Below are 17501 nucleotides of genomic sequence, written 5' to 3'. Positions count from 1 at the left end.
AATATATTGTGTATTGCGAGAGAATGTAACTCTTTGAAATTTATGAAAAGGGAAATGTAAGTTTCACATTGATTAAATAGTGTGTAGATAAGTAGGATATATTGAATCCTCCTCATTATAGTATTACTTTAAAGTGAAGGAGAAGTAAGGGCAATGAGCTTTGGACGCTATGAGACGTACTTGGCACTACCTTCACATTTATTTTTAAAATCTGTGTCTGGTAATTATAAAAAAAAATGATGTTTTTAATTGTTTTATAAAATGTGTTACTTAAGGTGATATTTAGTTAGTGAGATGATATGAGATGGTTTTAAATGAAAGTTAAAAGTTGAACAAAATATTATTAGATTATTAGTTTTTAATATTATTATTATGTTGTGATTTTAAAAAATTGAATTGTTTATTATATTTTATGTAAAAATTTTAAAAAATTATAATAATGAGATGAGATGAAATACTTTCACTATTAATATAAATAATTTAATTTAATATTTTCATCGGTTTAAACTTTTAAAGCAAGCCGTAATTTAACGTAATATAAATATTTATATCATATAAGGATAAAAGTCTTGTGTTTGAACTCCGATTGTAGATTTTATTAATTAAATACCTTGTGTTTGGATGAATTAAGAGATTTGACCTACACATAATATATATATATATATATATATTAAAATTATGATATAAATAATTAATTCTATAATTTTCTTGTAAGAGAAGTGGTGATTATCTTCCAGAGAGGTGAAGATTTGTCGCTAAGCGGCTGGACTCGAACGCAGACAAAACTCAACAACTCTACAAACAAAAGAAAGTATCTATCGCCATCAATAGCCATTGAATTTCCTTGATTTTGATGCATATACAGTCCAAATGTAAAGGATGTCATCCTGTTACTTATACATGGTTGGAACATGGTAGCTCTCGCTCTTTCTCTCTTTGTCTCCCTCTGCTCAAACAGATCATCAAACTGTATCTATATCAGAGAAGTCAATATTAGCCTCCTAAACATGGAGATCAGTGAGGTGGTTGGCAGAGTCTGCCTGTTGAGAATGTGCAAGCTCTTGCTTCCAACAACTTGGAGGAGATCCCACCCAGACAGAGATCCAAATCGAACAAATATGCAAAACAAGACAACCAAAATATTGAACATGTAAAAAAAAAAGATCTAATTTTTCAATCATCTGCAAATCACACAACCAAGCTACCACCCAGTCCATCAATACAAATCGAACACAATAAATTCGAAAATCAAAAGATGCACTTCAGACAAGCAAAAATAAAATGAAATCAGCTTCAATGAAATGAATTTAAAAAAAAAAAAAAAAAAAAAAAAAAAAAAAGAGAGAGAGAGAAAAAGAAAAAGAAAACCAACATTGCTCGCTACCTTGCAAGAACGTCCATGACCTTACTTTGCTCACTCCAGCACTCAAACTTGCGTTGCTTACCTTGAGGTTCAAGAACTTGTTTTTCCTTGGGGTTCAACCACTAATGAAATTGACCACATCACATGGATACTAGTTGTGTGTTTCCCTCAGTAGTTGTTGGGACCCTGAGCTTTAGGTAGTCTTTGTTTGTTTCCCTCGGGATTAAAGAATTGAACCAAACTATTCCTCTATGCTTGACCTACTTGGGTGCTGAGCTCCAACATGATTAAGCCAATTTCATTAGGGGTCACTTTTGGTGACCAGGGGTAGGCTTTCCATGATTGGGAGCTCCCACATGATCCAGTCGATTTGTTTAACCCTGATTGGGAGCACGAGCTCCGATGTGGGTTAACCTGATCGATCCAGTCGAGGGTCTGAGCAATGATGGAATTGATTGGATCATGCGGAAGCTCACCTCCCAAGCATGGCCGCCAGAAGCTGAAGCGCTCACCCTGCCCCAACCTCACCTAGGTTTTGGGCACCGATGAAATTGATTAGATCTCCTAGGAGCTCGGCTCCCGAGCATGGTTGTCGCAAGCTTTAGTGCTGGCCCCGATCCTGGGAACAAAGGTAAGCAAAGTGCTCAAAACGTCAACTGGTTCAACGAGAAAATAAAAGGTTGCATGTAAGAAAGGGCATGCTCAAATAACAAGACAAAAGTTTGAATGTAAAGAATAGGCCTGAGGCCTGACATGAGATGCTACAAAATGCAATATCAATTATTTACCAAAAATCATAACATAATCAGTACGAAGTGTTTTTAGTCTGCATAAGTACTTCAAGAAAAAACACGAATGTTGAGGCCAAACTCATTTTATCATTAAGTATAGAAAATAAATTAATAGATAATACTTTTAGTTAATAAATTTAAATATTCTTGCATATCATACGGGCCTTGGACTAATTTTAATACAATAAAATGTAGTTCCAAATACAAAGTTTTAATTAATTAGAAGCCAATTACCAGCAGCTAGGAGTTGACAAACCTACAATTCCTTCTGATTTCTCCTTCATTTCCAGTGAGTACATTAATGTTCCCCATCTTTACCACAGATTTCACAAATGATTCGAAAAAAAGCTTTTGATTAGAGGCAAAAGCCCACACTTGCCTTCTTATTTCCCCCTCATCGTCTTCTGCTGCCAACACATTGTCAGATTCTAACAAACCTTCTCCCTCGAGAATATTAAGATAGTAGTGATTGTCAAATCTGGCCGGAGTCATAAAATCAAGCGGCGCAAACTCGTTGTCTCTTCCTGATTCTGGGCATATGGACCGTAGGATTCTTCTAAAAGTTGTGTGTCTCTTGTAACGATCATAATCATGTTCAGTGCTCACATCGTATACCCTCTGTCTGAAGCTCAAACACTTTGCCCTTCCTATCGTGTGGCTACCTGTTGACAAGCGCTTGAAGATTAATACAAGGTGTTATATATAGTCGTTAATTGCAGGGAATATACAGACTAAAAAAAAGGAATTTGGATAATTAAGATTCTGTTCGATTCCCAAGAAAGTGATGGAATCCTACAGATGATTTTCCTCAACGAGCATCTTCATGTCATACCAAATATTGATGATCATGTGGCTCCAGTTCTGTTGTTATATGGATGTAGATGTGCTAAAATGTCACCTGATAAAGCAACCAAGTCTGCCACATCGAGGCCTTGATCTTGAAAATTAGCAATGAGAGTCTCCAGAGAGGAATTTGGAGCAGGGAGGTACTGGTTGGCACCACTAAAGCTTGCTTTCAGGGTGTCTCTCCTTCCTAGCAAGACATTCCATCCTGGCCCTCCTCTCTTTTAAGATAAAAATATATATTATTTTGTAACAAAAACTCAAAAAATATAGATATAGTTTGAATGATATCTGTATTGATGAAAATATTAGAAAGAGAAATGTTTAGTTTCCGCTGAGATTTTGTAAAAGAAAACTTAAACTGACATGTCTTGATTTTGTGCGTCACATCGTATATAATTTTTTATGATAAAGTCGTTTTAACATATCACATTAAACTATACTATAGTATAAGTTTAATTTTATAAAATCTTTGTGTAGATCTAACATGCGCATGCGCGCAAACACATATATATTCAAATTGGAGATTCGAAAGAGAGAGGTACCAACAAAACTGCATCACGAGCAGCAAGGGCTAGAATATCAGCACAGGAAACAGTATAGGGACAAGCCTCTTCCAAAACATATTTGATCTCATCAATGACCTCAAATCCACGTAGGGAGTTGAGGTTAGGTCCTGCTTGCTTTTCACTAACCATGCTCCCTTGGCTTTCCAGAAGAACCGAAGCCTCGCACCCCTACAACCGAAATTAATTAAAACATTTATAATTAAAACTAAAATCACTGAGAATCAATAGATGGCTTAAACTAAGAACATAGATAATAGATCATCATGTGGACACATTTTGCGCAGTTGTTTATTTAAGTAGTGGACATTTGAAGCCATTTAAAATATATTAAATTGTCAAGTATGATTACTGATGACAAAATTTATGATGGAGGAAAATATTTCTTTTTTAAATTAAAAATTAAAATAAATAGTTTACATTATAAAGCCTTCTTACAATTAAGTAGCTCAACATGAAATAAAAAGGAAGTAGCAAATTGGCAACTATTTTTATTTTTAGTGCATAAATAGATATATCCATTTATAGTGCATTTTTGAGGCAATGCTTTATACTTTATATAGTTCTAAGACTATTATTACCATATCCCCAAAAAGAGATGTTAATTATCCTTTGAAACCTCCCAAGAATGAATAAGTAGTTCTTATATTTGATGTAATCATGCTTTTATATATATATATATATATATTAACCTCAAGCTCTCTATACCACCAAGCAATAACAGAGAGAGAGAGAGGTGATAATTACCATGACAAAACAATCATGGAAATGTAAGCGGAGGAGAGAGGCAGCCATTCGAGGATCTTTAAACACAGCAATCTCAACATTGCGTCTCACAATCTGTTCAACTGAGGGACAAGTTTGCTTGTAATAGTCAAGAACTAGATCGGGAAGGTCGGCAGTACCCAAGGTTTCAGTACTCCCATGCAAAACCATAACAAGCACTGCAATTACGACCATGAATATTATTCTGGCAACAGCCATTGATGATGAAGAAAATGACATGATTGTGGCTATATTTGTTGGCTTGCATGGAATATTGTGAGGGGAATGTTGCAGTTGTAGTAGTACTGCTCGATCTATCTATGTACTAGGCATTAGGGAAGGGTCTGAAAATGATGTTTTACCATTCCTCAATGTCTCTGTCTTTGTTTCTGACCAACTCTGTCTTTTGGAAAACAAGAAAAAAAATCTTAGGAGGTTTTTATCAAAGTTTGATGCAACTAACTCAACCTAATTAATTTTTCCTATAGTAATTTATTGTTTATTTTACTTTGATGGGTTTGAATACAAATTTTATTGAAGAATTGTGTAAAAATTATAAATATAGTGTTTGGCTATTCATATTTTGGTTGCAGCAGATTGGACACTAATGGGTTACATCTTGAGTACGCGTATTTTACAATTCTACATGACATGAAGGGTAGTTTTGTAATATTAAATTTATTTTTAATGGAACGATGTAATTTTCTTTTTGATACCTTCGGGGAGTGGGCTTTCGAACCCAAAACTTCCATTTTGAATGTTTGGAGGTTATGTCCATGAAGCCATAGGCCTTCGGCCGATGTAATTTTATTGGTTGATTGAAAATGAGTTATAAAATAGTTGTAATAGAGTTATAAGTGGAATTTTATAACTCTATTGGAATTTTTTGCCAAGTTAATGATAGAAGGAATTGGTTGATATACATATATATATATATATATATATATATATATATATATATATATATTAGGGTTGTTCATCCTTTCAAATTAAAAGCAAACCAAACTCAAGAATCCCATCACAACGGCTCGATCGGCTGGCTAAAGGGACTGAATGAGGTTGAAGAATTAATGATAAAACAATGTCTAAATTAAAAACCAATGGCTCAGTTGAAGGGTTTTTTCAAAAGACAGGGTTGGTTAGAAACAAAGAAAGAGACATTGAGAGATGGTAAAACATCATTTTCAGACCATTGCCTGATACATAGGACATATATGTATGCATTAATGCTAGACAACGCGCGGTTGGTTGGTGTCTTGGTGACATTTAAGCTTTTGACCACTGATCGGCATGAAAGGAATTTTTCATAACGACTCACTTATCAATACACTTTATATTTCGAATATAGAACTTTTCTGATTGTTTTTCTATATTTGACCTGTACGTCACTTATCATTCCATCTTTTGAGAAATTACATTGAGACAGTTGGGATTGCCCCATACTGCCAAAAATGAGTCTTCTTCAATGGAATAGGCCAGCTTATGTAAGAGTCATAAAATGTACATGGTAGTAGTTTCGAAAACACTGCATACTATTAACACCACAAACAAGTCAGAAGAAAACTTACCTTGTGAAGAACCAAACGGCTACCTCCCATACAAAGAACCAACGGCTACAAGTAAGATTACATCCACAAATTATGGAATAACCAGCCCATCCTGCAGATCATGCAATGGCTAATATCCTTATTGTAATATAATTACTTTCCTTTTACCGTATGTATCCTAGGCCTCCAATCAGTACAAACTCTCATGTATTGATACAATATATGAAGTGTATAAATACAATAAGACTCTCAAAGACTCTCACGGTTGAAGATGTTTTACAAAAGCTCCTTGTTGTAATTGTTTTCATGGTACCAGAGCCCTTGTAAGAGAAGAGAGTCTTCCTCCCATGGCCACCATCGCTCTCAATGTCGGTAACTTTGTTACCTTGCGATTAAATGCCACTAATTATCCCCTTTGGCGAGAACAAATCCTGGCCTTGGCTGAGAGCCAAGACCTCGTAGAGCATCTCACTGATGCATCTCCACCCACTGAAATCAACACTGCCAATGAATCAGATCCTGGTTCGAGCAAAACCGAACCTAGTTCTGCCTTCCTTCAATGGCGCAAATCAGATCGATTGCTCCTTGGCTAGATTATCGGGACACTATCTGAGGAAGCTCTTGGTCTTGTTGTAGGCCTTGATTCTGCCCATCATGTCTGGGTGGCTCTCAAAGAGGCGTATGCTCATGATTCCCAAGAACGGGAATTCCATCTTACACAGCATTTAACATACCTGTGCAAGGAACCATCAACACCGCTGGGTGACCATCTTCGCACGTTCAAAGGCTTGTGCGACAGCCTTGCTTCCATTGGACGTCCTGTGCAAGAAAAAATGAAAGTGTTCTCTTTACTGAACAATCTCGGCGCCAAGTATGAGCCTTTCACAACGGCAATGTTGAAACCCCCTATGCCCTCTTACGCCGAACTGCTTCCTCTGCTCCAAGGGTATGAAATTCGCTCAACTCTTCATGATTCCACTAATAATTTTGCTTTCTATGGACAGAGACATTCGAAGGATTACCGAAACAACAACCGATCTCAGAATCGGTCTTTCTCTTCAAAGGTTCGAGGGTTTCAGCCCTCTAACCAGTCCGTGAGGCCTTCCTCTGGAGATGGCCCTCAAACCGTGCGCTTTGCACCAAATCCCAGTGGGTCTAACCCACGTGATACTCATGCCCAACTCCCTAACAAAGGCCCCACTTCTAACCGTAATGAAAGCTGTCAAATTTGTGGAAAAAAAGGCCATGTTGCTCTTAAATGTTGGAACCGGTTCAATCACTCTTATCAACCTGAGGATATTCCTCATGCACTTGCGGCAATGACTCTTGAGAATTTTTCTCATGATGCTGAATGAACGGCTGACACTGGTGCTTCTGTTCATATGACTGGCAACCCAAGTATACTCGAAAATTTACGTCGCTATTTTGGTAATGACGCTGTTATTATTGGAGATGGTAGTTCTCATGCTATTACTCATATTGGTGATACTTATCTTGATAATGGCACTACTAAAATTAAATTATGTGATGTTTTATTAGTTCCTGCATTGGCCAAAAATCTTTTATCTATTGGGCAACTTACTACTGATTATCCTTATAACTGCGAATTTTACAGTGTTGGTTTTGTTGTTAAGGAACGGGAGACCAACCGCGTCCTATTTACCGGACGCCGGAAGGATAACCTCTATGTCGTTTCTCCTCCGTACGAAGCTCACTTTTCCACTCGTTTCCGACGTGTCCCTGAAGATGTTTGGCACCATCGTTTGGGACATCCTCAGGCACCTTCTTTACAAGTCTTAAAATCAAAAGGCCTTATTCAAGTTTCTGGCTCTTCTAAAAATTCTTTTTGTGATAGTTGCCAATTAGGCAAACTTTGCAAACTTCCTTTTTTACCATCTACCAATATTACTCATAATGCATTTGATAAACTTTATTGTGATTTATGGGGTCCAACTCCTGTAGTCTCTGTTGGTAAATTTTATTATTATGCATGCTTAGTTGATGCTTTTTCTAAATTTATGTGGTTTATTCCTCTACGCAAAAAATCTTATTTTTCCCTGCATTCTTACTTTTTGAGCAATATGTTGAGCGACAATTCTGCAAAAAAATTAAAATTTTTCAAACTGATGGCAGTGGTGAATTTGCTAATCGCCAATTTACATCCCATTTACAAAACCAAGGTATTATTCATCAATTTTCTTGTCCTCATACTCCTGAACAAAATGGTATGGTTGAACGACGCCATCGTACTATTCGTGAACTTGGGATGACCATGCTTTTTCATAGTAGCGTTCCAAAACGCTTCTGGGTTGAAGCTTTTGCCACTGCCACTTTTCTTATTAATCGCCTCCCTTCCACCACCATTGATTTGCAATCACCCTTTTCCATCCTTCACGGTACCTATCCTGACTATAGTTCCTTACGTGTGTTTAGCTCAAAATGTTTTCCTTGCACTTGGGATACAAAAATAAATAAATTTGATCCTAAAACCTTACCTTGTGTTTTTATGTGATACAGTGATAAGCATCAAGGTTACAAATGCTATCACCCTCCCTCTGGTCGTACATTCATCTCACGTCATGTTGTGTTTGATGAGTCCACTTTTCCTTCTAAACACCCTGGTAACCTTCACTTACCCTCACCTACTGAGCCAGTCCTCTCCACGTTTGATATGTGGATCACTCCTCCTACCCTTTTCTCCAACTCCACCATACCCAAAGTTGGTCCCGCATCTCCCATAGCTATGGATATTCCTCTTCCATCCACTTCCGCCCCTTCCCCCACACCTGCATCACCCACCATTAGTGCTAGTAGCTTACCTATATCTACATCTCTATCCTCTAGTACTGACGCCACAGTACCCCTGCTGCCCACTGATCCTCCGACCACTTCATCAGTGACCCCTGCTACCACCATTGTCACACGGTCCAAGTCTGGCATTCGCAAGCCTAACCCCAAATATGCCTACTTGCATGACCTTACTCCCATTCCGACTGAGCCTAAATCCATTCGCTCCGCTCTCAAACATCCTGGTTGGTTACAAGCAATGCATGATGAGTTACATGCCTTACGTGTGAATAACACTTGGACTCTTGTCCCTCGTGATTCTACTATGTCTATTATAGGTTGTAAATGGATTTTCAAAAGCAAACTTAAAGCTGATGGCTCCTTGGATCGGTTAAAAGCTCGTTTAGTAGCTAAAGGTTTTCATCAAGAAGACGGCATAAATTACCATGAGACCTTTTCCCCTGTTATCAAACCCAATACTATTCGCATTGTTCTCACAATTGCTCTCATCAACCGCTGGAGTATTCGACAATTGGATGTCAAAAATGCATTTCTTCATGGTGATCTTCAGGAATCTATTTACATGGAACAACCTCCAAGTTTTATTCATCCAACTCATTCTTCTTATGTTTGCAAATTAAATAAAGCTCTTTATGGTCTCAAACAGGCTCCCCGTGCTTGGTTTGAGAAATTTAGCAGTTTTTTATTAACTCATGGCTTTCTTTGTAGCACTGCTAATTCTTCTTTATTTGTTTGTCATTCCTCGCGTGGTACTCTTATTTTACTCTTATATGTTGATGATATTTTATTGACTGGCTCCTCTACTGTGTATCTTCTTGAATTTATTTCCACTCTTCATAGTCAATTTGCCATGAAAGACCTTGGCCCTCTTCACTATTTCCTTGGCATCCAAATCAGTCCCACCACTGATGGCCTTACCCTCTTTCAAACCAAATATGCTCTTGATGTTCTCGAATGTGATAAGATGCATGACTGTAAACCTATGGGCACTCCCATGATGCCACGGACCAAAGGTCTTACCTCTCAGACACCCTTCTCTGACCCTGCTCACTACCGTAGTATTGTTGGTGCTCTACAATATCTTACCCTTACTCGTCCTGACCTCTCTTATAGTGTGAATTTTGTTTCTCAATTCATGCATTCACATACTGAAGCAAATTATAAAATGGCCAAGCGTATTCTTCGGTATTTAAAAGGCACTGTAGACCTAGGTCTTCATTTTAATTCCCATTCCACTCTTGATCTCTATGCCTTTTCTGATGTAGATTGGGCAGGTTGTCCTACTACTAAACGCTCCACCACTAGCTACTGTGTCTTTCTTGGAAGCAACTGTATCTCCTGGTCTGCAAAAAAACAACACACAGTCTCTTGATCAAGCTCTAAAGCTGAGTACCGTGCAATGGCCCATACAACTGCCGAACTCACTTGGATATCGTTCCTATTACGTGATCTAGGCATTCACCTCACCTCTACGCCGTTGTTACTCTGTGATAATATTAGTGCTCTTTACATGACTGTTAATCCTGTCTTTCACGCTCGAAACAAGCATATTGAAATTGATTATCACTATGTTTGTGAACGTGTTGCGCTTGGACTTCTTCACACTCAGCATGTCTCGGCATCTAATCAACTTGCCGATATGTTTACCAAACCGCTTGGCCGCCCTGCTCTTATTAATCTTCGGACCAAACTTGGCCTCGTCACTCGGCACAGTTTGCGGGGGCATATTAACACCACAAACAAGTCAGAAGAAAACTTACCTTGTGAATAACCAAACGGCTACCTCCCATACAAAAAACCAACGGCTACAAGCAAGATTACATCCACAAATTATGGAATAACCAGCCCATCCTCCAGATCATGCAACGGCTAATATCTTTATTGTAATATAATTACTTTCCTTTTACCATATGTATCCTAGGCCTCCAATCAGTACAAACTCTCATGTATTGATACAATATACGAAGTGTATAAATACAATAAGACTCTCAAAGACTCTCACGGTTGAAGAGGTTTTACAAAAGCTCCTTGTTGTAATTGTTTTCACGGACTATATATCAGCTTTTCAGTGCTTCATAGAGAGGGTACAATTACCATGGCTGAGGTAAAAGCACTATATTCTAGAAATGATCATTTCAGCTTCTCAACAACTCTCTGGCTCAAGTGTTTAGGGAAATCAATCTCACAGAAGCATTCACTTCGGGAATAATATCGGGTTTTTGTCATCTGCAGCACTTTTGAAAAGGCGATGGACTAACTATATATGAAACATCAGGCTGTGTAGTCTCACGAGAGAGAAGGAAATTAAGCACAAAGATGGCACTGCTCATAAACAGAACTACAACAGCCATAACATTAAGATGGTAGCAAAAAAGGGTGCCAAGAGTTCTCATGCAAAGGTTTTATATGTGCAATGAAAATCAATATTGATAATGCTGGAAACAATAATAAAATACAATTGAGAAACCAAAAAAATGACAGTCAGATGAATACCAATTAATGTAGCCTACAAGATATAAACTGTTAACGTTGCCAAGTAATTACAAGCAGAAAGATGGAAACAAAATAAATGATTCTGGTATGGTACAACGACCTTCCCAAACATCTTAAAAAACTCAGTTTACAGCATATTAATCTCTCAAAGCTTCCAGTGATTGTTGCAATTGATGCACGTGATATAGGTAGTCATTGGCTCATCAGCACTCCTTGTCTGCATTTGATAGTAACTGCACTTGCGCTCACCACACCTTCCACACTTGAACATATCTGTGGAGGCTTTTTCTTTCTCGTCCGTTCCATGCATACATCTTTTCATTGTCTTCAATCGAATCTGGACGTTTTCACGCTCCCTTTTCTGGCTTGCCATCTCTTCCGCAGTCATGCTCACAAGCACCTCCGGCACGATCTGTCCAAGAAGAACCTTTCTCCTTAAATCCAGATTTTGGGAGTTCTTTAGGTTGAACAATACAGATTGGTACTTGGCCTTGCTAACCCTGTTACTCCAACCTATTTTCTCGAACATTGCAGATTCTACGGAGGCAGCAACCTGAACCGGGTCACATGCTTCTACATCATGCCGAATGCCATCATCGGCTTCACTCGCGACGCCAGAGAAAGCCTCCTCTAGTTGTTTGCGAACCCTTTCACGGTAAGCCTTAGCAGAGTCTGTTACCTTAACAACCTTTCTCTTCTGATCTGGCTCTGTTTCACAAATATCCATTCTCGCTTTTTTTGTTACCCTGGTGCTGCAAGTTGATGCTGAAATGATACCACTGTTCTTGCATCGTTTTGACCGAATCTCCACCATCTTGCTCGAATCCATCAGAGAATATTGCTCCAAGATTGCAAAGAGAAAACTGAAGTAGAAGTTAAGAGGAGGTGTGGATTTCCAGCAATGGAAATTTGAGTTCTAGCCATGGAGCTTCCTTCGTGGGTGCATATCATATATATATATACGTACACATCTTATAGCTAGCGTTTCAATCCTAATCCTATGCATGCGTTGAAGGATATGTTTCGTTGAAGTATTTATTTTGGGCATTGACACTTGGGTTCCAAGTTCGAATTCCTTACGGATTCAAGTCTTTTGCTAGCTTGAGAATATTACCCGTTATAAGACACCATGAAGTATGAAGTGGCTCGGACTCTTGGCCGCATTAGGAGTTCTTATCACTTAAACCTTCAGTTATTTTCGATTTTCAAATTTAAGTGCATTCTTCTAGTTAAAAATACTCAAAAAAGATTTTTAATTTTTTTAAATGAAAAGATTATGCCGGAAGAGAAACTAAGTTCCCAGTACTTTATATTATTAAAATTAATAAAGTTAGAAAAAAAATATTTTTAATTTTTTTGGGGCAATTTTCAAATATACATTAGTTTCTTTGCTTGTAAGGTGAAGGCCGCTAATGATTTAAATGGGTTACTTCGAACCAGTTTAATTTGAAAAATTTTAAATATACTAATTAAAAAAATCTTGCAAAAAAAAACTCAAATGGGTTAGAACTCAAATCGATTTCAATGAGTTATCAATTAGACCACAGAATCGATAAACTCAATCCATACTGATTCTATTTATTCTACCCAATTCACATCGATTCTAACTATGGGTGAAACCGGACTGGACCGGACCGAACTCTCTCAAGATCGGTCCGGGCCGGTCCCATTCGGTCAGGTCCGGTCCATTCGGTCCACTGTTGACTTTTTTTTTTTTTTTTTTTTTTATCCAATGACATTTTGTTTAATACTTATATAATTATATTGTAATATATTTAATATATATATATATACATATAATATACTATTATATATATATATTAGTAATACGTTAATACTATTAGTCTATTGGTAATAATACTATAACTAATAACTATCTGTAATGATAGTAATACTATATGTAATACTATATTAAATAATAGTAATAATAGTAATACTCTTATTACTAATACTCTATGCAGTTATAGTGATTTAATATTAACATATTACATATTAAGCTAACTATACTAATACTATTATAAATTTACAAATATATGATATATTATAATTTATACCATAACTTTTATAATATGTTAATACATTAATATATATACTAGTACTATATATATTTTTTTTGATCGGTTATACTAGTATTATATATTATAGTTAATAGTTATACATTAAAGAATATAGTAATATATTGATACTAAATATATATAGTTATAGACTTATAATGATTTAGTTATTATGAATTTATGATTAGTATAACTATTTAATTGTATTAGTATTAGACTATTAGTAATTCAATTTGGCTATATTATATTAGTAATATTAGTTATGTTGAATCAGTTAGTTAGTATAACTATATTCTACATTATTAGTATTAATATAAATATTAGTATTAGTTATAACTATATAGCCTATATTAGAATTGAGAGTCTTAGACTATATAATAGACTAATAATATTAGTACAACTATATAAGTATATTGTATAGCTATATATTAGTTTTAATTATAGTGATTAGTATAACTATATAATAGTAGACTATTAGTATAACTATATATTAGTATTAGTTCTACTGTTATGGTGATTTAGTATATTATAATTTATATATTATATTTATACTATAACTCTTATAGTATATTAATATATACTAGTACTACATATTATAGTTATATACTAAAGAATATAATAATACATTCATACTAAATATATATAGTTATATTTCTAGTGATTTAATTGTTAACTTATTATGATTAGTATAACTATATAAATTATATAATAGTATATTAGTATTAATAGTAGACTATTAGTATAGGTCACTATAGCTATTGTTGATGTATTAGTTATAGTGATTTAGTATAACTATATATTAGTATAAGTATAACTATAGTCTATATTAGACTATTAATATTTTTTATACCATATATAATTATATAATTAATTATATACAACTATTATATAAATAATATATATAAATAATTTTTTTTTTTTATTTCTATTCAGTCCGGTCCGGTCAGGGTGAAAAACCCCTGGACCGGGACCGGACCGAAACGCTTCGGTCCTTTAAAAAATGGACCGGACCGGACCGGACCGAATTGGGTCTGGTCCGGTCCGGTCCAAAAGTGACCAGTCTGGTCGGTTTATCTGGTCCGGACCGTTCGATTTTCAGCCCTAATTCTAACACTTTAATCAAAAGTGAGTTTCCTTTTTAGATTGTTTTGCAGATGTCACATATTCTTTCTATTTTTTTCCTTGTATAAAAATATGAGAGAAATTAATTTTTTTTAATAACAATAGTAGAAAAATTGAATGATAAAAATATGAAATTATTTAGTTTAATAGTATTGAAGTAATCACTTGTGAGTACCTCCATAAGGAAAATTGAGAAGGAAACAAAAGGTCCTGGCTTAGTTGATTTTGAGACTTCTTCAAGCAACATTTCAACACCTCTTCCTAATCTGGCTTCAAGATTCCTGATTGGTTGACAGGAGACAGGGATGAAACCATGATAAACTTCGATCCCAACATCTTTTTTAGTTGAGAAACATGAAGAGTAAGGTGGATTCGAGATGTTGATGGTAGTTGCTAAACCAATTTTTTGGAAGATCAAAAAGGGGTTGAAGTACCTTGGAACCAACTTTAGGTTATAGTAGTGCACAATGGAGATCTGTCGGTAGGGCTGAAGCCTCAAGTACACCCAATCTCCTATATCACATTTTTGCTCCTTTCTCCTCAGTTCTAAGAGCAAGTTTGGGGAGTAAGATAATAAATTTTTTGTTTTAAATGAAAGTTTAAAATATTATTTTTTGAATATTAGTATTGTTTTAAGACTTGAAAAAATTAAATTGAGATTTGAAAAAATTGAATTATATATTATGAATTATATATTATATATTATGTGAAAATTTGATAAAGTTGTAGAAAGTATCTTTCATTCTTTCTTGTGCACACTACAAATTGTGCTTAAGTAATTATGAAATCTATCCCTAGGTCTTAGGGAGGCCTCCACTACCTCTAGGTGAGCTGTCGTGGGCATATAGTGGAGAATTCTTAAATGGTAGATATTAGAGGTATAACCAGTCCAGTTTTAGACATGATATTTTAGAATCGAACCGCTATATAACAGTTTTAATATTTGAAAAACCGATATCGCACCTGTTACACTTATAAATCGGTACTTTCAATTTTATTGGTTCCGGTTCGATTTGGTCCTATTTTTTTTTTTGTATATTATAATATATAATAATATAGTGATAATATATTGTAGTATATTACAATATATATTATAATTGTATTATATGTAGACTATAGTGATATTATAGTATATTATAATATCTAATGATATAGTATTAGTATAACTATTAATACAATAGACTATATTGATATAGGATTTTAAAATTTAATATTATATTAATGAGTAATTTATCATATAATACAAAATTACTTAATATATAATTATATATACAAATTATAGATAATATAAAAACTCATATAAAAAATATTTTATTTAACAAAAAAATTAAATAGTATATATATATATGAACTGATCTGGTTCAGTGTGGTCCGGTGTTAGAAAAAAGGAAAATCGAAACCGGATCAATTTTGATTGGTTTTGAGAAAAATAAAACCAATATTGGACTGAATTAAACCCAATATCAGACCAAATCCATTGGTTCGGTCTGGTTCGATCTAGTTTACCGATTTTTTTTACTCCTAGCTGGTACTTGTACAAAGCTTCAAAGGGGTGAGCTTAGTGAATAGGGATTGTGGTGTCATATTACCACTCAATAAAAGGGATCCACTGGAACCAGTCTTTGGGACGGTCACTTGTGAAGCACCTCAAGTAATTTTTCAATATTTTTTTGATTGACTCGTTATGTCCATCCATTTAAAGATGTTAAGTTGTGCTCATGTTCATATAGATTCATTAGAGGGTGAATAGCTTTTACTAGAACTTAATAGTGAAGGTGTTATCTAGATCCAAAACAATGGAAAGGGGTAATTTGTGGTGCTTGAAAATTTGCTTCAGGAATAGTTCAACCACAGTTTTAGTTGTATAATAATGCTTTAGAAGGGGGAAGTAGCTACATTTAGTTAGCCTATCGACTACCACCCACAAGCTGTTGATACCATTAGAGTTAGGGAGTCCATCATGAAATCCATTGTAATATAGGTCTAGGGTTGGTTAGCTATAGGCAGGGGCTATAAAACTCCACTGGGAAGGGTGTTGTCTACCTTTACCCTTTGGCATAAATCAAAATTCCTTCTAACCTATGTTCTTCTTTTACTCATAAAAAGCCTTCTCAACACGATCAAGACTTGATAGCAATGGTCGAGCGCATGCTCAGATGCCAAGCAAAGGCGAGGGTGCTTGGTTGAGACATCATGAAACCCCCCTTCCGGACCATCAGACTCATGACCAGAACTCGAAGCTTATCACTCCCCTAATATCCTTCATCCCTTTGTTGAGGATCTCTACCAGGAGATTAAAGAGGGGCGTTGGAACCTTAAATTGAGCTGGGTTCTCGGGCAGAAGTACAGTGTGTAGTCGTTGCAGCGTAGGGTCGCATCTTGAGCGCAACCGACCCTGGAATAACGAGCACCGGTGGGTTTAGGTCAAGGCTTCTTCTTCTCCTATTTCGAAGAAGGGGAAGTAGGCCTCCTTTTGCAGTGAGCCAGAGTTGCTTCCCCGCCATTAAAGGATGGGCGATCGATAGCTTGGGACCAGTTCAGGGAAACCATGAAACGGTATATGTTCTCCTTGGTTAGGAGAGCATTGGACCAAGCCGCCTCTAGGTTCTCTACTACCCACGAGTAGATGTAGTAGTCAAAGCGGCCTTCCTCTCCTTGGGAAAGGGTCACGTGGAAAGAGTTCCTGTCTAGAACACGGCCCCATATGGCATGAACTAGAAACTCGGCATGACTCACTTGTTCACAGGAAACTCCTAACCAGGCCTAGCAATAAAGAAAAACTTCTTATACCAAACCTTGATGTGAGAAAAGCGAGACTCCAAGTGCGCCATTTGGAGGCCCGTTTGTAAATGGAAGCTACATGAATCGCCCTAGAGGCCAGAGGCCAAGAGAATGGACAAACTTGAGTGTTGTGGGCCCGGATACTCATACCAAAATATTCTAGGGCCAAACAGCATGCCACACAACACGAAAGTAAAATCCTCTAGTCTTTGGAAAGAAGTTGAGATGGGCTAGACCTAAGAAATCTAAGATATCGTGAACGAGACAATAAAAAGGAAGCCATAACCCCAGCAAGATTATACCAAGGTATTGGGTCACTTGCCCAACAAATTGCTCCAGATCAATTGCGGCATGGCAAGGGCCAAGAG

At 36.2% G+C, this 17501-nt stretch overlaps 2 protein-coding genes across 2 annotated transcripts; both read right to left on the bottom strand.

Annotated features, from left to right (window-relative positions):
- Positions 1-803: 803 nt before the first annotated feature.
- LOC122280950 (peroxidase 20-like) lies at positions 804-4609 on the bottom strand. Its single transcript, XM_043092092.1, has 5 exons — positions 4311-4609; positions 3543-3734; positions 3053-3218; positions 2389-2816; positions 804-1982 (listed from the first exon to the last, which is right to left on the bottom strand). The coding sequence occupies exons 1-4, from the start codon at positions 4566-4568 to the stop codon at positions 2395-2397; spliced, it is 1038 nt and encodes a 345-aa protein (XP_042948026.1). The 5' UTR covers positions 4569-4609; the 3' UTR covers positions 804-1982; positions 2389-2394.
- A 6712-nt stretch (positions 4610-11321) lies between these two features.
- LOC122282356 (transcription elongation factor TFIIS-like) lies at positions 11322-12026 on the bottom strand. Its single transcript, XM_043094315.1, has one exon. It carries the CDS (start codon positions 12003-12005, stop codon positions 11322-11324), a length of 684 nt encoding a protein of 227 aa, XP_042950249.1. The 5' UTR covers positions 12006-12026.
- Positions 12027-17501: the final 5475 nt, after the last annotated feature.

Source organism: Carya illinoinensis, chromosome 11 (assembly GCF_018687715.1).
Source record: "Carya illinoinensis cultivar Pawnee chromosome 11, C.illinoinensisPawnee_v1, whole genome shotgun sequence".
Taxonomy (NCBI): Eukaryota; Viridiplantae; Streptophyta; class Magnoliopsida; order Fagales; family Juglandaceae; genus Carya; species Carya illinoinensis.
This window is presented reverse-complemented; position numbering and strand designations above follow the sequence as displayed.